This window comes from Gadus morhua, chromosome 9, assembly GCF_902167405.1.
Source record: "Gadus morhua chromosome 9, gadMor3.0, whole genome shotgun sequence".
Taxonomy (NCBI): domain Eukaryota; kingdom Metazoa; phylum Chordata; class Actinopteri; order Gadiformes; family Gadidae; genus Gadus; species Gadus morhua.
Genome location: NC_044056.1, coordinates 16,350,563 through 16,373,564, shown reverse-complemented (window position 1 = coordinate 16,373,564; position 23,002 = coordinate 16,350,563). Strand labels below are relative to the sequence as shown.

The 23,002-nt window shown below is 42.6% G+C and overlaps 2 protein-coding genes across 2 annotated transcripts; one reads left to right on the top strand and one right to left on the bottom strand.

Annotated features, from left to right (window-relative positions):
- Positions 1-3,751: 3,751 nt before the first annotated feature.
- On the bottom strand, positions 3,752-4,529 carry LOC115550846 (galactose-specific lectin nattectin). The gene has a single exon (XM_030366182.1). The coding sequence runs from the start codon at positions 4,458-4,460 to the stop codon at positions 3,951-3,953; it is 510 nt and encodes a 169-aa protein (XP_030222042.1). The 5' UTR covers positions 4,461-4,529; the 3' UTR covers positions 3,752-3,950.
- A 6,328-nt stretch (positions 4,530-10,857) lies between these two features.
- Positions 10,858-20,070, top strand: LOC115550800 (lactose-binding lectin l-2; the record flags this gene model as incomplete). The annotated part of the gene is made up of 2 exons (XM_030366115.1): positions 10,858-10,959; positions 19,489-20,070. Coding segments are annotated over 2 exons (624 nt in total), but the record flags the coding sequence as incomplete, so codon positions are not given.
- Positions 20,071-23,002: the final 2,932 nt, after the last annotated feature.

The window sequence follows — 23,002 nt, the reverse complement described above, 5'->3', positions numbered from 1 at the left end:
ATATGATGTTTCATGTGAGTGTGTGTGTGGTGTGTTTATATAAAGACAACTCTCAGGGTTGTGCGGAGTATGGGCAACGAGAGTTGTTAACTCCTATAACTTGGTCACCTGTCTGGTCATTCCCGGGCTGCTCGCCACATTATTATTAAAAACGTATATTCTTCCATGAAAATTAGTCATCACAAAATGACTGGGGGTTTTGGGAGGGGTGGCTTTGAGGGGGCTCAGCCCTTTTCAGGGGGAGCTTATTTTCCCGCTATTCTGTGCTCATAAATGAGCATTAGGCGAGAACATATAATTTCGGCTGGTTTAAAAACGAAACTGGCGGGATTATCATAATTCTTTCTACAAACATCAATCAATACCATACCTCTCATAAGGCATATCGTTTGTGCAGCTAGTACCACTATTACTTCAGCGACCAATACTATTACTACTTCTACTTCAGCTGCTACTACTACTGCTACATCTTCAGCTACTAATACTACTACTACTACCATTACTAATACTACTATTACTACTACTACTACTACAGCTAGTACGACCACTACCACTATCTTCAAGCTTTGACAGTATTACAGTTTAGCTTCCAGCTTTTGTAACAATGTTCTAAAGTTGGGTCTTGTTCATATTTAACTCACAATTACTTTGACCCTTATTAACCCAAACATGATCCCTATTCTAAAGTTGCAACCTCTTCACATTTAGTTAAGTCATTACAGCATAGAAGTAGTAGTTTGAATACAGCCAAGTTATCACAAATGCAGGTTTATTAATTTTGAACAGTCAAGCCATACAGAAAAGACTCAAAACAACGTACAAAGACAAAACCAGGTCCTCAGGTCAATTATTTAATTTTAAGCATTACTTAACTATAGGCTTGTGCATCAATGCCAGTTACAACACAGAGGTGCTTACAATGCATTAAATCAGCAAATAAAAAAGAAACATTTCGCATACATTAAGACTGAATCAAATTCATTTAACTGAGACTTCTTCGATATAAAAATAAAACTGAAATAAGTTTCCGACCGGATATTTTTTTCGTGTGGCATGGAAAAGCATTCCCTGTGGTCCAGGTCTGTGGTGGTTACCATGCCAGTAGGTCCACTATATAAAATCTAAGTGATCTTTCAGCATATTTTATGTATAGTTTCCTCTTAAGGTACGGCCACACCAAACGCGTTACTCGCGTTTGGGCCGTTGAAAATCTGCATTTTTGCATAGGGAACCATTGGTACAGGCGCGTAGACGCGTTACACGTGTTGAAGCGATAGAAGCGGCAGACGCACTTAATTACGCACGTAAACGCAGTAACGCGCCCAACGCACCAACGCCCGGAGTTCAAAAAATGTAACTCTCAACGCGCCTACGCGTGACGCTTAGCCGCGATAGCCAATCAGAGTGGAGCTTGACCCGACTTCACTGGCAGAGAGTAGTGACGCTTGCACAGTAGCATATGGCGGACACGGGTTTGGGTTTCCTGCCTCGGACTCCTAAATCCAGCGCAGCGTAAAGTGCTAATCAAATCAATCAAATGTATTTATTAAGCACCTTTAATAAAAAGGTAATTGGTTGGGGGGAGATCTTGTTTATGTATGTTTTTGTCATGTCTGTCTACCTTCAAACTCGTGCATACTGCAGAAAATATGCAACTGGGGGTCACACTTTTCAGCGGGTCGCAGATTTCGATGTAACATGTTCCGTGTTTGTGGGCTGTAGTGTCGTAAAGCAATTCGGTGCTTCGCGAGCCCCGAGAATCCCGCGAGAGTGGGCTGTGGGTCACCGGCAGAAACTTGCATATTCCCTTTTTCCGCCAAGATGCGCTAGGGGGAGTCGACCCATAAAGTGTTATAGAACCATCACAATGACTCTTAACCTGAGGTGCGTTCAGAATCGCAAACATAGGCGAACGTTCGCGAACGATTTTAAACATTTTCCGTTAAACGAACATAAGCAAGCAAACGTTTACGAACATAGGCAAACTGTCTGGAGAGGTAGTTCTCCACAAACAGAGATGTTCTCTTCGGCTACGTGACATTCGTTGCCATGGCATTAAACTAAACTATATTGAAATCATTTACTCCTTTCCTACACAGAAAGCAATAGATAAAACGTTTCATATAGCCTATCTACACCCTTACTTCAACTGTTGTCTTTTGCATCCTAAAATGCGATTTGAACGTTATATCGCAGTAAGTGGGTACAACTTCGGTGATGTCGCCCTCTATTCTTGAATTTTCCGTACTGGTTGTCTGCAGTAGGCTTTCAACGAGGTCGACCACTTGCAAACCCTCTTCTGTAAACTCTTCCATTAACATGGAGGCTGCCGCTAATACCATTTTTTTCGTTTACAGTTTGTTTAGAACGGTGTTCAAAAATCGTTCAAAATTAATTGTTTAATGTCAACGCGTTCGTTGCGAACGTTCGCCTATGTTCGCTGAACTTGAACGCACCTCTGTTATATTAAGGTAAATTAATCCAAAAAAGTTGCGTTGTTCCCCTTTAATGATGGAGTCTCTTGCTTTCGTTTAGAAATGTCCAAAATATATTTGGGATTTAACATAGAAGATGTAGCATTCTAAATTGATAAAAAAAAACTTGATCCAGGAAATGTAACATTCAATATAACCTCCAGCTTTCCTTGTGAGTGCCCGGTTTGTTTATAGGATGTGGGCGCATCTGTCTGCATCACACAAATTGACTGACATAAATGGCGTTTAGAAATGTTCAGCGTATTCTCTGCGAACCGACTCGGACCTCGGATGTGACGTCACGCCCAACCTTCAAGCGTTTTAATGACTATGTTTCGCTCGGTCGTTGGAGAAAAACATGGACGCCACCCGGAAAGCTGTTTTCGCGGTAGCATTGGCAGAGGACCAGGCGCTGAATAATAAGTAGGCTATAGGCCGTAGGCAGAGATACAGACACAGTAAGGTATTTCAGTAATACGAGTGATTGAAATTGCCATTTAAACCACCGAAGTGGTCCAAACACAATGAAAACAGTTCATACTTCAAGTGTGAACGCATCCATCTTGAATTCTATCTCGGAATCCTTGCTCGGCCTCCTCTGAGTTCATCCAAACAAGCAAGTCCGCCGTCCGAGGAAAAGGGGCGTGTTCATGCGTGTCGCTAGGCTACGTCCTCGGACCTCCGAGACAGATGGATAATAAAACGCACCATTAGTGTCCGAATTCTCATTTGTTCGTTCCCTAAATAGTGCACTATATCATGAACACTATATAGGGAATAGTGAGTGAGTGAATAGGGAACGATTTCGAACACAGCTATGGAGCAACGGCGAACTCTAAGTGGAACAGCTAAGAGAAAAAAAAAGAAACAAGAGAAAATGTATTTGCTGTTGACTTTTATTGAGGCCGCCATGCTGCCTGAGCAGTGCGCACTGCCCAGTTTACTTTACTTAGCTGATCCTTCATTTTCTTATCGATCAGCCTCAAGAAAATTATTTATTTATTCTTAATATTATAAACGAATGAAATTCGTTCAAATCTAATTTCATTATTTTGAACTAGCATAACAAAGAAGTATAACTTGCATTACAGTGTGTGTATTCACACACATGTGGTGCTCGCACGGTCATAGCTCATTGGGCAAAGCAGAGAAAGGGGAGGTAACATGTCCCCGTATGACGACATACAGGGAAAAATTCCAAATCGGCGCGTCTGAGCTACTGGGGGACCAAAGGCAGGCTAGGGGAACTCGTATTAATGTTAGAAAACCTCAAAGTGAATTTTTTATACCATAGAACCTTTAATAATGTTCAAAATAAATTGTGTAACATTATTATAAACAATTAATGAAAACTGAAAACATTCAGTTTCATCCACCTCTTGTTTGTAAAGCAATCTCAGTAAATCCAGCATGAAAAGATATTCTTTTGATTAGTCATATTTTTATTGTTATGGTTCAAATAAACAGTATTAGACCCTATGGACAGGTTTTACGAAGTTTACAAACAGAAGAAGCAACCGTTCTGCACTGCGCATCATTCCAATCAGCTTCCAGCTTCCAAAATGCTATCTCGCCACAATGTTGCACTCCAGCCTCGTTGTTTGGCTGGTTCGGGAACCAAGCAGCAAAGTCTCTTGGGGACCCGTCGCTCCACATCCAGGAGCCTTCTTTTTGCAAATCACTGAATCCTATCCAGTGGCGCCCTTTGGTTGGGTCATAGCCCTCTATCAGCGCGGTAATGAAGATCATTTCGCTGGCGCTATGGATAGAGACCAGGTTTGCGTCCAAAGATTGGCAGTTGAGCTCAGCATCGGCCCAGGTCATTTGGCCGGAAACATATTTGTAGCAGTCGGTGCCAGAGTCATACCAGAAGAACGGACAGGAGCCGCGCTCAAGCTTCACCTTGGAGTCAGTTGAAGGCTCGGTAAGCAGACCTGCCAGGGCAAGGGCGTGCAGGCCACACAGGAGAACGGAGCGCAAGAACATTGCTGGACTCTTTCACTCTCTATTGAGATGTGTCTGGAAATGTGTGAAGAGGTAGTGAGGAAGGCTCTCTTTTTATTGGCTTGTTGAAGGACATATCATCCAGCAGTGCCAGCACATGTGGCAGATTTCACATGAAACCTGTAATATAGTGAATTTGGCTACAAGTCAATAACAAGTAGGTAATAGTAATTTAAGCAGTACAATTCTTAATAAACATATTTCCAGCTTAAAAATTGTAAAAAAATAAATACAGAATGAGCAGCATAGATGATAATTCCTGTAATTCTAAATTGAGTTAGTCCTTTCCTGTAATAATTTGGGCACCTTACTTCACAGCTCCACTCAGGCTCATAATCCACAATCGGTTGGCTTCACTTCAATAGGACATTTGTGAATAGTCCAGCTGGAGTAGCTAGTCCACTTTTTTTCTACTAACAAGTGGGTCGCGGCACCGCCACAGCGGCCGTTGTGCGTTATATTATGTGTGTTTCATGTGAGTGTGTGTGTGTGGTGTGTTTATATAAAGGCAACATTAGGGTGTACAGAGTATGGGCCATGAGAGTTGCTAACTCCTTTAACTTGGGCATTCCCTGGCTGCTCGCCACATTATTATTAAAAATGTATATTTCTGCATTACAATCAGTCATCACAAAATGACTGGGGGTTTTGAGGGGGCCAAGCCCTTTTCAGGGGGAGCTTAAGCCCCCCCACGCCGCCGCTGTGCCATAGCTGCTTTCACGCATACACGTACAGCCCGCTATTAGCCAGTTATTCTGTTATTCCTTCTTCAGATAATGCAAATTAGCGTCTGTCAGTTTTCGATTTCAGCTCCCAGTTTTTTTGGCAGTGCACTGGAATACATTTGACCTTTCAGAATCTTCAGTTCAATTCCTTTTAAGTTTCTGCATTTTTAGCAATGTTTCGCGCTTTTCATTCAGCTGTCACTTTATTTGTTTCCAACCATTTACATTATTTTAAATGGTGTGCATGTTTACATTGTTTATTCCATTTAGACTTTTGAACTCTGTTCAAATCCCTTCACTTGATTTAAGCCATTTAAAGTTTCTTTATGTCTTGATCTATGTGGCTTTATTTAAACTCACTTTGTACTACAGCACTCACCACATTTTCTTCAGGAAATGCATTTTCTAGTTCACACTTGATGCCCGATATGCGGTCATCAGTGTCGCTCAGACAGTAGAATCAGTAGAATCTCCGGCTGGTTTAGGGGGGTGGGCTTGCAAGGGTCGGGATATGACGTTGGGTCTAAATCATGGTTTCTCAACGGGCACCCCATGGGGGGTGTTGGAACAACCTAGGAGGGCGCTGGGAACGTGATTTATTTTCATTTTTTGGGGGGGGGTTTTAAACTTTCATGGTTTTCATATCTTTTTGGTGCAACCTGAAATAAATAGGCTATTTTAATTTATTTGTTTCTAACCCCTCTACCGTCTCAGCTACCTTTTACTGGCTATGCTCAGTGTAACAGTGATAATACAGCGCGGTTCGGTCCTGCACACGCCCGGACTCCTGTTACATCAGCAATCGTTATGATCTCTATAGTAACGCTGATAAACATAACCCAAGTTTGGGGGTTAACAGTTCAATAACCAACACAACACAATCAAACATGGCCGAAAAAACAAATTTTGGTTTCATAGCCTGTTTTCCTCCTTCCTCTTGTTCAGTTCCAGATGCTCTGAGCGTAGTTTCCACGAACAGGCCGTTGCATTTCAAATACAAAATATATAGGCCTAATTGGGCCTCTGCGGGCCATCGTTTTCGCGGTGCCATTCATTCATTCACTGCACAGCGGGAGTCGCGGAGTGCCGTGCCCGCAGTTCCCAGGCCGCTGTGCCCGCGTTGCCCGGGCCGCTGTCATGGTGCCAGCGGTTCCCGGTCCGCGGTGTCATGGGGCCCGCGGTTCCCGGGCCATTCATTCATTCATTCATGGCGGGAGTCGCGGGAGACGGTTCCCAAGGTCACGGTGCCAGGGCCGCGGTAACGGTGCCCGCATTGCTCTTGGCAACGCGGCCAGGGCACGACAGGAGTCGTGACTGCCGGGAGTCGAGGGAGTCCCCGGGCCGCGGTCACGGTGAATGACTGTTCAATTCAACCATTACTTCCTCAATTCTTCATTCTTGGCCAAGAGATCTCTCTGTGTCTCACTCTCTGGGCCCTATCTTGCATCCGGCGCAATTGACTTTCTCACTGGAGCATGTGTCGTTGCTAGATTGCAACTGGCGCAGAGTGTTCTTTTCCCTCCTGCGTCACGCGTCGGTAAATTAGGGAATGATCTTGCGCCCCAAGGGGCGGTTCGGCGAAAGGAGGAGGCGTGTTCTGGCGCAAACGTTCCCTGGTGCTATTTTGCAGTTTCAGAAATCACTTGCGCCACAAACCAGGAAATACCTGGTTCAAAGTCAGTGGCGCGTTGTTGCTATTTCAAGGGTGCATGCATAATGTTGCTTGGGCACCTCGCGCATACACTTTGCTTCCCTCATCTACCTAGCCACACATTCTTGGTAAAATATTTGAGAAAGAACAGCTGATAACAGCGGTAATAAGTTGTACTTTTAAATCAATGCATCTGCAAGCACCGTACAGCAAACACATATTTTCCTGAGACAGAAATCGTGTACATGCCCATAACTTTTAGGATTGATGAGTATTTGATCGTGAGAAAACATTGTTTTGCCGCAAGTGAGTGTTAAAAAGAATGAATGAATGCGAAAACGCGTGTGTGCGTCCATCTGTTGAAACACACGCAAACTAAACACGTAACGCATAATACAGTCCATGGCAATGTACAGTATATTAACGGGGGGGACCCATGCATATTAGGAACATACTGACAAGAAACAATATTGATAATGTATTGCGTATATCATTAAATAGAACCACAGTTACCGCATATCATATGTGTGTTAAGTTTTCTTTGCCAAAACTTATTTGAGAACTCAGTATTTCTGAAGTTGTGGAAGTAAACCTTATTCCATGTGTGAATTAGGCCTTATTATTTGGCCATAAACTGAGCCATTTGAAGTTTGAAATCTGTCTCATCGGAGACTGCAGACACGCTGTCAAAATATCAACTCGTCAGATTCAAATGCGCTCATGGCTCATAAAGGGGATGGGAGCTGGCACTCATTGGTTTATTGCACGTTACGCCCAAACCACCACACCTAGGGTTATAGAAAATATCGTAATTAGGCTACTTCAGACCAACCCTTTTTAGATTTGCGCCGGGCGCAAGAGTCATTTTTGCGCCGGTAAACTAGCGACATAGCCATAGAACCGCCCACAAAGCTACTTGCGCTTGGAGCTTCTCACTTGCGTTTCAGACCGTTAAAAGGCCTTATGACTGTTAAAAAAAAAAAAGAAGAGAAAGTGATGTGCAAATGTTGTTAAAGTAAATGTTCTTGATGCTTGTTAGACTATCTATTTGTTGAAAGTGAAAATGCAACTGTTTACATTTGACATGATTTCATAGTTCCAGTAACACTATTGCATAAAGGTTAAAAGATTGTGAGATTAACATAAAACAGTCTTAGTTTAAAAACCTGAAGTGTTTAGTTTAACTCTCAAGAGGAGTGAAAGAAATAATTAATGTTTCCTTAACAGGAGTTTTATTGTTTAGTTATGCATCTTCTTAAACAGCATCCTTAAGTCAGAAAGGGGGATTATATTAGTTGTAATACGGGGTTGGAACGTTCTGTATGTAACCCTAGGCAACGATTAGCGGAAGCCATTAAAGGAACAGAGTTCATACCATGCAGTCACGTCTCTACGAGTCTCCTTGATATTTTAATATATGTTGCAAGGCCAACTGAACAATGTGTACTTTTAGGGTTATGATAAGACCTTTCATTTAGTTTTCACCCCGAATGACTCTGAAAAGCAGTGCAAACTTTTAAATATGTTTTAACCATTCAGCGAACAAAAGGCAACAGGCTGATTTTAGGGTGCCTCTCAATGGCAATGCAAATGCCGACCGAAGCGTCATCAACACGCCCGCTCAAATGGTGTGAAATGCCGACTTTCCTCTCCTCATTTACATATAAGGGAATTAACCTTTTCGCCGGCTAAAATACTAGTAATCTATTGTAAGCCCCATTGTCAAAGTAAAATATAAGTTATTAATTTTCAAAATAAATTGTACAACATTCTCAACAGTTAATGAAAACATTCAGTTTCGTCATTTTTATTGTTATGGTTCAAATAAACATTCATAGACGATTTGGACAGGTTGTACGTATTTTACAAACAAGGGCGTGCAGGCCGAGCAGGAGAACGGAGCGCAAGAACATTGCTGGAGTCTTTCACTCTCTATTGAGCTGTGTCTGGAAATGTGGTAGAGGTAGTGAGGAAGGCTCTCTTTTTATTGGCTTGTTGAAGGACATCTGCATGATGCAATGAATTTCATTGAGCCAATAATCCGACTTTATGCAAGAAAGAACACATCCAGCAATGCCAGCATAGGTGGCAGATTTCACATGAAACCTGTAATAGAGTGAATTTGGATACAAGTCAATAACAAGTAGGTAATATTAATTAAAGCAATAGAATTCTCCCATAAGACACATATTTCAGCTTCAAAATTTAAAAAATGTTGTACAAAAGGATAAATTGAGTTCAGTCCTTTCCTGTAATAAAAAAATGGGGCACCTTACTTCACAGCTCCGCTCACGCTGATAATCCACAATCAGGTGGCTTCACTTCAATAGAACATTTGTGAAACGTCCAGCTAGACTAACAAGTCAATCTTTTTTCTACTAACAAGTGGGTCGCGTCACCGCCACAGAGGCAGTTGTGTGCGATATGATGTTTCATGTGAGTGCGTGTGTGGTGTGTTTATATAAAGACCACTCTCAGGGTTGTGCGGAGTATGGGCAACGAGAGTTGTTAACTCCTATAACTTGGTCACCTGTCTGGTCATTCCCGGGCTGCTCGCCACATTATTATTAAAAACGTATATTCTTCCATGAAAATTAGTCATCACAAAATGACTGGGGGTTTTGGGAGGGGTGGCTTTGAGGGGGCTCAGCCCTTTTCAGGGGGAGCTTATTTTCCCGCTATTCTGTGCTCATAAATGAGCATTAGGCGAGAACATATAATTTCGGCTGGTTTAAAAACGAAACTGGCGGGATTATCATAATTCTTTCTACAAACATCAATCAATACCATACCTCTCATAAGGCATATCGTTTGTGCAGCTAGTACCACTATTACTTCAGCGACCAATACTATTACTACTTCTACTTCAGCCGCTACTACTACTGCTACATCTTCAGCTACTAATACTACTACTACTACCATTACTAATACTACTATTACTACTACTACTACTACAGCTAGTACGACCACTACCACTATCTTCAAGCTTTGACAGTATTACAGTTTAGCTTCCAGCTTTTGTAACAATGTTCTAAAGTTGGGTCTTGTTCATATTTAACTCACAATTACTTTGACCCTTATTAACCCAAACATGATCCCTATTCTAAAGTTGCAACCTCTTCACATTTAGTTAAGTCATTACAGCATAGAAGTAGTAGTTTGAATACAGCCAAGTTATCACAAATGCAGGTTTATTAATTTTGAACAGTCAAGCCATACAGAAAAGACTCAAAACAACGTACAAAGACAAAACCAGGTCCTCAGGTCAATTATTTAATTTTAAGCATTACTTAACTATAGGCTTGTGCATCAATGCCAGTTACAACACAGAGGTGCTTACAATGCATTAAATCAGCAAATAAAAAAGAAACATTTAGCATACATTAAGACTGAATCAAATTCATTTAACTGAGACTTCTTCGATATAAAAATAAAACTGAAATAAGTTTCCGACCGGATATTTTTTTCGTGTGGCATGGAAAAGCATTCCCTGTGGTCCAGGTCTGTGGTGGTTACCATGCCAGTAGGTCCACTATATAAAATCTAAGTGATCTTTCAGCATATTTTATGTATAGTTTCCTCTTAAGGTACGGCCACACCAAACGCGTTACTCGCGTTTGGGCCGTTGAAAATCTGCATTTTTGCATAGGGAACCATTGGTACAGGCGCGTAGACGCGTTACACGTGTTGAAGCGATAGAAGCAGCAGACGCACGTAATTACGCACGTAAACGCAGTAACGCGCCCAACGCACCAACGCCCGGAGTTCAAAAAATGTAACTCTCAACGCGCCTACGCGTGACGCTTAGCCGCGATAGCCAATCAGAGTGGAGCTTGACCTGACTTCACTGGCAGAGAGTAGTGACGCTTGCACAGTAGCATATGGCGGACACGGGTTTGGGTTTCCTGCCTCGGACTCCTAAATCCAGCGCAGCCACAGGCGCGTTAGGCGCGTTGAACCATTTTTGTGACACACAATGATCAAGCGTCAGGTTAGGCGCGTTACACGCGTTATCCAACGCGTTTGGTGTGGCCGTACCTTTAGTCTCCAAACAGTGGCTTTCCACACTCCCCAAAGTCGCTCCAGGTTTTGTGTATTTGCACCTGTAAGTGGATCAACAAAACATACTCTACGGTTAACAGTCAGATGATTGTAACCTTCATCATGAAGACGGCGGTATGATCGCCATCCATCTGAAATCATGGAGCTTCCCTGACAGATGTGCTTATTTATGATGGGGAGGAGATGACTGGCTTAGCGGTGAGAGACACTATCTTGAATACGTTCTTCTCCTGTCCTCTGAAATTCACGTAACCAGTCATAGGGCTGCTGGATATATCGGCTATGTACGATATATCGATATAATTTCCAAGGGGATACAAGATTTGACAATATCGTTTATATCGATATGCGTTAAAATGGTCAGTTTCCCCCGCAAGCGTCTACAGCGCTTGCCTTGGAGACTGTGAGCGCGACCCCTCCCCCTCCCACTCTGTCTTTCCGAACGTGCCGTGTGCAAAGACGCCTCATTCCCGCCCCCGCCGCCCCCTCACAACACAACAAGCATGGATGATACCCGTAAAGAAAACGAGACGGCGGCGGGAGACGAAATTGTTTCAAAGAGGAGAAACAACGGCTCCATATATTGTTTTGCATAGGTGATTATTTTGTGAAGGTGAAAAACGTCCCTTTTTTTTTTTACATGTTCGTTCAATTCTGTTGAAAATAACGATACAAAATCACATGTTGCAGTCATACTGACCTATGTTTTAATAAAAGTGCTTGCAACATCTCACATGTGGCTTTTGACTTACAAAAAAACATCTAACCCACTCTAGAAAATATCGAGATATATATCGTATATCGCCATTCAGCCAAAAAATATCGGGATATCATATTTTGCCCATATCGTGCAGCCCTAAAGTCATCATAATTGTTATGTCATGAATGCGTAATGAAGTACTGAAACATTAACACCAAGTCAATAAAAAAAGAGAAAATTGCCGTAATCAAAGTATAAAAGATTAGGGAATAAATCAAGGCTCAATATTTGTGTTTTCTCCAGAATGTATCTTAAGGAAGAGCAGCACAGGAATAATATCATGTCATTTCTTAAAATGGGCCTTACTTTCGGCCATCATAATGATAACTAGATCTAATGAAATAATAATGTAATAGGCTACACTACAGATTGACACAATATCTTTGCAACATATATATTTAATGCTTCTAGTGGCATGTTTACATCTGGATAAAATCCAAAATATGACCTGCTCATAGTGTGTGTGTGTGTGTGTGTGTGTGTGTGTGTGTGTGTGTGTGTGTGTGTGTGTGTGTGTGTGTGTGTGTGTGTGTGTGTGTGTGTGTGTGTGTGTGTGTGTGTGTGTGTGTGTGTGGTACGAACTACTCACCATGTGGAGTCTTTTCTGCTGTATTACTTCTTCAAAATCATGGCATGAGAGCAGGAAGGGAATTTCATTGGTTTTCGGAGCAGGCCTTGTTTCATTAACCACCTGTTGAACTTCATGGCTTCTTTGGGGCACTGTCTAAAACGTATTCGGCTTAAGCATTCATGCTGAGACACCATGATGTATTCCAAGTTATACAATGGGCGCCGCCATGACGACCAGTCCGGTTTCCCATTTCCGGTTAGAAGCGAGAACACGTAGCTGGATATAGTTTACTGAGAGGGTGATGCTGCTATCCATTTGGATGGTACGCTGGTACGAACGACGAGCTTCAGCGAGAACGTGACGTATTTCCCTTGCTCCAGCCTTCCAGTTTGCCATTTGTGTTTCTGTCGAGCCACGAGGGGGAGTAGTAGCAGGCTAGTCATCATTAGCAACATAGCCTCTTTAGCAAACCAGCTTCAAAACAAAACTTTACATTGAATTGCACGCAAAGCAAGACCGTGCAATGCATACATTGGTGACCGGATTAAAGCAGCAATGAAATCAAGTGTGTAAGAGGTTTTAAAAACGACATTAAAACCACCAACGTGGTACAAATAGAAAGAAAATACATTTCATCCCCATTAACTATGGGCGCAGCCATCTTCTTTGCGAGTTGTACAGCTCTGCTCGCTCTACTTTGAAAGCGACGAGATATCACGACCAAAAGGGGGCGTGCCTCAGTAAGATTCCGCAAGAAAGCTGGGAGATTTGCGACTTTACCACTTCGTAAATCCAAATGGATAGCAGCATGAGTTTGGGCTCCACCTGCCATTTTGACCTCATGTAATCTATAACTTTTACAGCTATTGCCGTAACCTTCAAGATCTGTGCTAGCGGTGCAAATGTGTTAGACGCTATGTAAACATTATTCAACCGGAAATAGAAAACCGGCGGGCCACTATGAATCATGAGAAATAGAACGGTCGTGAAATAAGGTGGATACCAAAATCTTTTTTCTTCTTCTTTTAATTTGCCTCGCCTTAATTTCACCTGCTATCTTGCCTTGTTCAATCACTTGGTAGGGAGGGGGAAAAAATGCGGATTTCCAACTATGACACTCCAGAGATCGACATGACTATCCACCAGTCTGTGTTTACTAGCCGCCTACTATCTCTAGCGCATTCAATCATCGTATCTACGTCAGTTCCCCTGTCGTTCTGGCGGGCGCAGACACAGGCAGGCATACCCATGGCGTGGACACAGGCAGTTGAAGTCTGATAAGCCTTTTCTGATTCTGGAGAAGCAAACGAAGAGTTTGGATATTTCGCGTGCACTGTGCCGTGCACCAAAAATGGCGTGGTAACCACCGCAGCAATGGACCACTTGGAATGCTTTCCCATGACATACGAAAAGACATCCTGTCTGAAATGTATTTACAAATTTCTGTCTTATTTTTATGACGCAGATTTCTCAGTTAAAGTAATTTGATTAAGTCAGAGCTGAGCTGCCGGACTGCCGCCGAGCTACCCCCTGCCGGACTGCCGCAGAACCTTCGGCGGCGGTCCGGCCGCCGTCGAAGCTGTCCGGCGGTGTACTCGGGAGCTGAACTGCGGCGAAGCTTTCCGGCTGCTCCGGCGGGTGTACTCCGGGAGCTGAACTGCCGCCAAGCTGGCAGGTCAGGCAGTTGTAGGTCATGGCGGAAGTCTGGCAGCTCCGGCGCTGGGAGCTCGGCTGCAAGTCCGGCAGCTCAGCTCCCGGAGTACAATCCCTTTCTCGTCCATGTCGCGGTTCATGGACTTCAGAGAGTCAAGGCCAAAGTTCCTTTCCCCCAATTCCTCTCGACCATGTCCGAGATATCTCCCACTACAAGTCTTTACTTGTCGTGGAAGTGCCAGAGACGTCAGACGCAGTCTTTATGATTCATAATATGATCCGAGGCGCACATAGCTTTTTTGGTCAAAAATATTATATAAATACCCATATATAATATTATTATTATTATATTATACAACGGGTGGCTTGAATCCAGCGATCTGATTGGTTCCTAACTGTTGTATAATGAGCGTTTACATAACTGCTATGACGCCCAATCATTTTGTGAAAGTTTGCATATCACTCTGCGCCTGGAAGTAGAAACAGTTACAAAGTAAAAAATATGTTGAATGATGGAGAGGGTGTAAATGTTGTTACTCCGGGAGTGAGCAAGGCGATGGAGAGACTAAAGGCCTATTTAGGGTCGTTTTAGACGCAGAGACGTAAGCACGTAATTTACACAAGGGACTTGTTTTAGACACGTTTTGATTTACGGTTCCCGTCAAGTACCCCTGACCGCCAGAACAGTAGGGGGAGCAACGAACGAATCTGGGCGTGGAAGTGGAAATCGCTGGCTTGTTTATATTTATAATCATAGCCGCGGAAACGTATTCTCAGCAGGGGGTGCTGGAAAAAAAAACTCAGCCTGGACTAGACACGCAACTCGCTACATTGATAAAAAAGATATATATCAGCGCAGCTCAATTACACCAGTGCATGCGCGCACAGTCGAAAATCGATCGTTGTGTTCACACCATGGTTCACATCCAGCTGCTCACAGAACAAGTTTAGCGCGCCACCGCTCCCCTCACACTTTTTCATATAACTTTTTTTCAGCACCAGGTCATATGAGCATTAAATAAATGCTGCGTCTCTAAATGCCTTGGACAGCAGCGACGATGACCCGCTTTGCCACGGGCCGAAACAGTGCGGAGCGACCACAGCCAGAGCGAACACAGCGGGGCAGAGGAGTGTCAGGAAGTCTTTTGTGTACACATCAGTACGGCCTATTTGCACTACTGTTTAGTGGCAATGCAGTGTTTTATTCTATGCCTTTTAATTTTCGTATATTATTTCAATGAATACAATTTATTTATTTATAAAAACAAGATCTGGTCTTCAAATCTTTTTTCCAAACATAGGTCGGGTTTGTGTTTATATTCGGACCAATACGGTACAGCGGGCGCTCACATGACGTTAAGCATTTCCTGGTGCATAATGTGACGCTTCAGAACCTAAAATCCCGTTTCTCCCCGTTGACACAAAACATAACCGGCGTTTTCAGAAATCTCCACTTTGGCCGGAGTTTTTAGAAATAATCGTTTTCTGTGATAAGACAGGGCCTCAGACAGGGGGTGCAGCAGCACCCCCAGCACCCCTACTTCCCGCGGTACTGTTTATAATTATCATAATTCGTTCTTGTGTCTCCTCTGTCACGGCCTTTTAAAAATGGCGCTATTATGCTGTAAAACCGGAAATGTGAGACTCCTGAAAGGATGTGGTTAGCTGGCCAATCACAGTCTTTGCGAGCTGCGTAGGGCCGTAGTGTTTTAGTCGCATAGTCAGGAATTTGGGCCGACGCACTTAAGCACGTAAGGGGGGATATTTTACCGCGCAAGGGGGGGTTATGTATCTTACGTGCTTACGCGTTACGTCTAAAACAGAGCATATATCGGCCTTAACGAAAGCTTATGCACACACCGAGTCAACTGCTCCATAGGATAAATTGCCGGCGAACCGCTCTAGCCGAGCCTTCTCTCGGAGGGACGCTAAAGTGTGTTGCATAGCGACCGTCGTGCATTTTGAAGGCAGCCAGGAGGGACTACTTTTTTGTATTCTTTAATAAAACGGCTACTTTGACTTTCTTGGTTTCTTTTTAAATGTAGTGTGTCTATGACTTTCGTTTTGCCATAATAGTAACCGTTGTATAAAAGCAATAGATCAGTTCAGTCAGTGGTATGTGCTCATTATACCACTGTGAAGGGGGTCGCCGGCCCTCCGCTGTGCGTCGGGGCCGGACAACGCCCCTTAACAGTGGTATAATGAGCACATACCACAGCCTGTCGTGATCTATTGCTTAATTATATTATATGGTATAGATATAGAGCTCCAGGAGTCCGCAAACGACAACAATCCCTTCTCTTCCATGCTGTGGTTCAGTCTGACTGCTCATTGGTCAATGGGCAGCAGCTCATTTGCATTAAAGCTACAGACACCAGAAACATTGCATTCTGAAGGGTCTGAAGCAGAGGGGAATAGCGGTAGGCAAGATTTTTCTTACTAAAAGCTATATCCAGCCAACAGCTTCAGAAATATGTTTTCTGGAAGTGGAATACTATGTTTACTTGTTGGGAAAACACCATAATATGTCTTCTTTAAAATTAAGTAATTGACCGGGGACCTGGTTCTGTCTTTGTACTTTGTTTTGGTTCAGTGCAGCAACCTAAATGCCATTTTGAGTCTTTTGTGTATGGCTTGACGGTTTGCTATTCAAAATAAATAAACCTGCTGTAGAATAGCTTAGACGGAGGCTTTCTTATGGAGTTTAATTTAACATTTTTCAGCTGGTACATGTTATCAGTTCCAACATCGATGGCCAACCAATCAACCGGGGTCTCATGCTCACGTGACTATGGGCTCAGTGGGCTAATCAAAGCTCATCAATGCAATGCAGATAAAGCATTCTATACCTGTATTTGCTTGTCTTCTAACTACTAGTTGTATGCTATAATGACTTAACCAAATGTGAAGAGGTTGCAACTTTAGAATAGGCAACATGTTTGGGTTAATAAAGGTCAAAGTACTTGTGAGTTAAAAATTAACAAGACCCCACTTTAGAATAGGAAACATATTTTGATTTAATAAGACTTAATTAATAGTTCATATCACCACTTGTAGTTTTGCGTTGTATTCAATAAGAATAGACTATACTAATCCAGATTAATGAAGAGGGAATGACTATTCTTGTGCTATTGCCCCTTTACAAGGCCCAAATGATGCCTTGGTTATCAGCATCGTTACTCATATCCAAAAACGGCTTTATTTACAGTAATTAAACAATAATTAGGCGGTTATATTGGGTGCAATCTTAAAGGTTGGGTATGGAATTCTCTTTTTTGGCCATTTTTGCAAAATTACTTGAAATCCTTATCATATCCCACTTACAGCCACTGAGTTAGAAGTACTGACATGAAAATTAAACAAGTCAATCATCTGTGGAACGGGTAGGGCTCGAAAAACTCCAGCCAATGATTTCCAGAACCACCGAGTGGCATTGGACAGTAAGTACGTCAATCAAACGTTCGTACTGCACTCCCCGCGCGTGACCCCTTTGTGCACGTACTCAAAGCTCGTGACCCAGAGCAAGCTTCTGTTTGTTGTTATCCTGCGGTAGCTACTGGAGCTAGCTAACTAGCTAATGGCTCGCTCTCCTGCATCTGTGTTCGCTCGTGCATGATTGCGCGTCCATGTACTTGGAATGGGTGGAGTCAGAGTAAGCGCCACACCAAACGCGTTACTCGCGTTGGATAACGCGAGTAACGCGCCTAACCTGACGCTTGATCATTGTGTGGTGGTTACTCGGTTCAACGCTTCCAACGCGTCAACGCGCCAACGCAGCTAGATGAGTCCATGTCCATGCAAGTGAACGGAGCGTTCCCTCTTCGTCATAACTATCAAACCAAACATCCTTCACATTCACCGAGCGAACATTATGAAAGTAAAATGCACATTTCTCGCTAAAAATGTTTCCATAAACGCATTTAATGGCGTAACTATGTTACTATTTCCACCCAGAATAAAGATAGTTGTCGGCCGTGGCTGCGCTGGAGTCCGAGGTAGGAAACCCAAACGCCGCCGTGTTTGGGTGATAGAGTTTAGATCGGGTTAGATTAAATAATCTCTGATATAAATAACAATAATCGGGTTAAATAACTTCACATGGGGTGTCTGGTGTGTTTCCAGCATTCGTAGTGTTGATCAGGAGAGAAATTGTCCGCCAAGACGTTGAGGTTGCTTAGCATCCAGAGACTCTGTCCATGCAAGTGAACGGAGCGTTCCCTCTCCGTCATAACTATCAAACCAAACATCCTTCACATTCACCGAGCGAACATTATGAAAGTAAAATGCACATTTCTCGCTAAAATTTTTTCCATAAACGCATTTAATGGCGTAACTATGTTACTATTTCCACCCAGAATAAAGATAGTTGTCGGCCGTGGCTGCGCTGGAGTCCGAGGTAGGAAACCGAAACGCCGCCGTGTTTGGGTGATAGAGTTTAGATCGGGTTAGATTAAATAATCTCTGATATAAATAACAATAATCGGGTTAAATAACTTCACATGGTGTGTCTGGTGTGTTTCCAGCATTCGTGGTGTTGATCAGCAGAGATATAGTCCGCCAAGACGTTGAGGTTGTTTAGCAACCAGACTCTCTCCATTAAGCAGAATAATTCTACCTCAAGACATATTTTCAGCTTCAAATTTTAAAAAATGTTGTACAAAATGAGCAGCTTAGATGAAAATTCCTGTATTTTTTTCTAAATTGAGTTCAGTCCCTTCCTGTAATAAATTGGCCACCTGACTTCATAGCTCCGCTCACGCTGATAATCCACGATCGGTTGGCTTCACTTCAATAAAACATTTGTGAACATTTGGCTTCAGCTCCCCCTGAAAAGGAAGAGCCCCCTCAAAAAAATAATAATATAATAATAATAATAATATATTCCATAAAAATAATAATCTTTATGGAAGAATATACGTTTTTAATAATAATGTGGCGAGCAGCCAGGGAATGACCAGACAGGTGCCCAAGTTATAGGAGTTAGCAACTCTCGTGGCCCATACTCCGCAAGACCCTGAGAGTTGCCTTTATATTAAAACACCACACACACACTCCCATGAAACACACATCTTATCGCAGACAACTGCCTCTGTGGCAGTGCCACGACCCACTTGTTAGTAGAATAAAAGTGGACTTGTTAGTCCAGCTGGACGTTTCACAAATGTTCTATTGAAGGGAAGCCAACTGATTGTGGATTATCAGCGTGAGCGTAGATATGAAGTAAGGTGCCCAATTTATTACAGGAAGGGACTGAACTCAATTAGAATGAATTACAGGAGTTTTCATCTATGCTGCTCATTTTGTACAATTTTTTTTTACAATTTGTAGCTGAAAATATGTGTCTTGAAGTAGAATTTAACTGCTTGAATGAATATTACCAACTTGTGATTGACTTGTAGCCACTATATTACAGGTTTCATGTGAAATCTGCCACCTGGCACTGCTGGATGTGTTCTTTCTTGCATAAAGTCTGATTATTGGCTCCATGTAATCCATTGCATCATGCAGATGTCCTTCAACAAGCCAATAAAAAGAGAGCCTTTCTCACTACCTCTTCACACATTTCCAGACAGCTCAATAGAGAGTGAAAGAGTCCAGCAATGTTCTTGCGCTCCATTCTCCTGTGTGGCCTGCACGCCCTCGCCCTGGCAGGTCTGCTTACCGAGCCTTCAGCTGACTCCAAGGTGAAGCTTGAGCGCGGCTCCTGTCCGATTTTCTGGTATGACTCTGGCACCTACTGCTACAAATATGTTACTAGCAAATTGACCTGGGCTGATGCTGAGATCTACTGCCGTTCTTTGGGCGCAAACCTGGTCTCTATCCATGGCTTCAGCGAAATGACCTTCATTGACATGGTGATACAGAACTATGACCCAACCAAAGGGTACCACTGGATTGGACTCAGTGATGTGCATAAAGAAGGCTCCTGGTTATGGAGCGACGGTTCTCCATTAGACTTTCCTTCTTGGTACCCGGGAGAGCCAGACAACCTCGAGGGAGGGCAACATTGTGCCCACATAACATATTGGGATGGGATGGAATTTGGTTGGAATGATCAAGCATGCACAATGGCTTTTTCTTCTGTTTGTAGACGTAAAACCTTTCCATAAGGTCTAGGACAGTTTATTTGAACCAACAAAAATTTGACCAATAAAAAGACTATCTTTTCATGTTGGATTTACTGTGATTTCTTTACAAACAAGAGGTGGATGGAACTGAATGTTTTCAGTTTTAATTACCGTAATTGTTTATAATAATGTTATACCATTTATTTTGAACATTATAAACTTATATTTAACTTTGACACTGGGACTTACAATGGATTACTATTACTAAGGTAGTATTTTAGCCGGTGGAAATGTTAATTCCCTTATAGGTGAATGAGGAGTAGAAAGTCGGCATTTCACACCATTTGAGTGGGCGTGTTGATGACGCTACGGCATGTCATTGAGTGGCACCCTAAAATCAGCCTGTTGACTTTTGTTGAATGCTGAATGGTTAACATATTTAAATACATATTTAAATGTTGGCACTGCTTTTCAGTGTCTTTCGGGGTGAACACACTAAATGATAGGTCTTATCATAACCCTTAAAGTATGAATCATACAATAAATTACAATACATGAGTTCAAAGCTGCACACTTACATAGAAAATGTTTTTTTTAATTTTTATCTTACACCTTTCCTGCTGTTGGCTCCAAGACCGTAGTCGAGCAGCACTGGGGAGAATTTCCCTCAAGGGCCGATGTTCTCTCGGGGGTAACACATCTTCACTTTGACCGGCAGTGGATCTGCTTATAGATCGGAATATGGTCGAAATGAAGCGGCCACCGATTCTTTATCCTTAGTTTCACTAACTTTACAGTTCACGTTTGCACAGGCACAACTGGACTCGTTCAATACTTCACTAAACTGACACGCTACCCCTCGCTCTCCCCGCTCGTCCACTCACTCGCTGACGTCTTTCACACACACACTGCCATTCTCGCACACACAGTCAGCTGAACATTATAGGATCCCGGCCTTCCAATCCCTGTTTTCTCAGTTAAACTCAGAAATCAAATACATTTGTCCCAATGTTTGTTAGATGTGAAATGAAGCAAAAAAAGACCAAATCAAACCTGAGTGACAGGGTCTGTCCTTATCCCGCCTCCTGCGAACCTCGACCCTACGTCATATCCCGTCCCTTGCAAGCCCGCCTCCCTTAACCCCCCCTGTTAATTCTACTGATGTTTGAGCGACACAGATGTCTGAATATCGGGCATCAAGTGTGAATAAGTGTGAATGACCCTCACGGTCAAACCTCATGATATGCAAATGCAGAGAAAAGTCGGAGGACATGTGTGAAAACGGCTAGGAGTAGTATTTTTTCATGATACCAATGTCAGGATATGTCGTTCACATATACGGCCCGTCAGGAGAATAGCGTGTTGATAGCAGGACTTACGTGTGTGAGAGCAGCTTATTTGAAACTTTGAGATAGTCCCCCTGAAGTTCAAAAAAAGTTTTTTTCGCTAAGCAAGAATCATAGCCCAAGACCAACAAACTAGATGGTGAATATTCTGATAAAGAATTTGTTTGGCTAATCTCAGTATCTTCATATCTTTCGTTAATGTAAAGATAAACATGCTTGTTGTATGGATGGGACCACTAAGTTTCCTATTGATTTCCCCCTCAGAGAGACTCTTTGACTGAAGTTCCCTGGTCATGTACATGCTCATTCTCAGATGAGTGGAGAAAGATTTTACAAAAAAGGTTTTGCAAGATCTGGTGGATTTGGTCGGGGCTGAACATTTAAGAGAATTGATCAGTTATGGTCAAAACTATCGCTATGGGCAGGTGTTCATTTTGGACCCTGTGGTAGTTTTAATTTAACGTCATTAAAAATGTTTTCTGTAAAACTTCTAAATGCAAGCAATGCTCTCGTGAAGACGGTATCCCCTAGTTATGGATTTTGTATTGAGTGTTGAGTTTGACCATGATTATGCAAGACAAAGATGTTTTTAATCATGCCTCCTAGAGACCAACAAGTCAGTTGGTGACCCAGAAGTTTTGAGGGAAGCGATTTGGCTAGTTTTGGTACCTTCATATTATTGGTTTATGTAGAAACAAGCACGCTTATTGGATTCTTGAAAACCACCCCGGTGGTTATTCTCTCATCGGGATGTCTCTGACAGACTCTCTGTAGTTATAGCTGATGGTTTGTGTAATTCAGCATCGGTATGGACTAGACCTACGGCTACGACCCATGTGCCATAATGTAGCCCTGTTTGAAAGACTTCCTGATACCTGAACACCGGCGCGGCGACCTTTCACAAAAAATGACACGCACACACACAAAACACTTAAGAGAGTGTTTAAATTAACACCTTCTTGAATTTTGATGTGAAGCTGTGAACCGGTAAGAATTATTTTTTCTAGTTGACTGTGCGTGCCTCTGAATGAGACTGATTTTAGACTGACTCAGTTCTGTACAATTCAGTTGTAATGCATTCATGAGACACCAGGTGGCAACTACGTACCAGAATTTGAGAAGCCCAGTCGCTCTCGCTCACACACACACACACACACACACACACACACACACACACACACACACACACACACACACACAGACACACAGACACACAGACACACACACACACACACACACACACACACACACACAGAGACACATACCCCCCCCCCCCACACACACACACACACCCACACACACAAAAACGGTTGAAGATGATATCTGGCACAATAATGCTTCCGTCTTATTGACATGTTGACTACAGAAATAACACCACTTTTAACCCCGCTTCCCAGGAGAACTCTTTTCCAGGATGAAATGCTTAACTGATGATTTAGGTAATTGGAACACTGCATGCCCTGATTAAGAAACTGTTCAATTGAATAAATTAAACAATAATTATATCTCACTCAATTACCAAATGTCAGTGGTATTATTTATGTGCATTTGCCTTAACCACATAACAGTACCAGAAGTTGATTAAAAACATAATTTGTTGCCAATTTACCTTTTTAATGGACTTTAAAAGAAAATCATATTTGAATACAATCATATTATATATATATTATATATATATAGCCTTATAC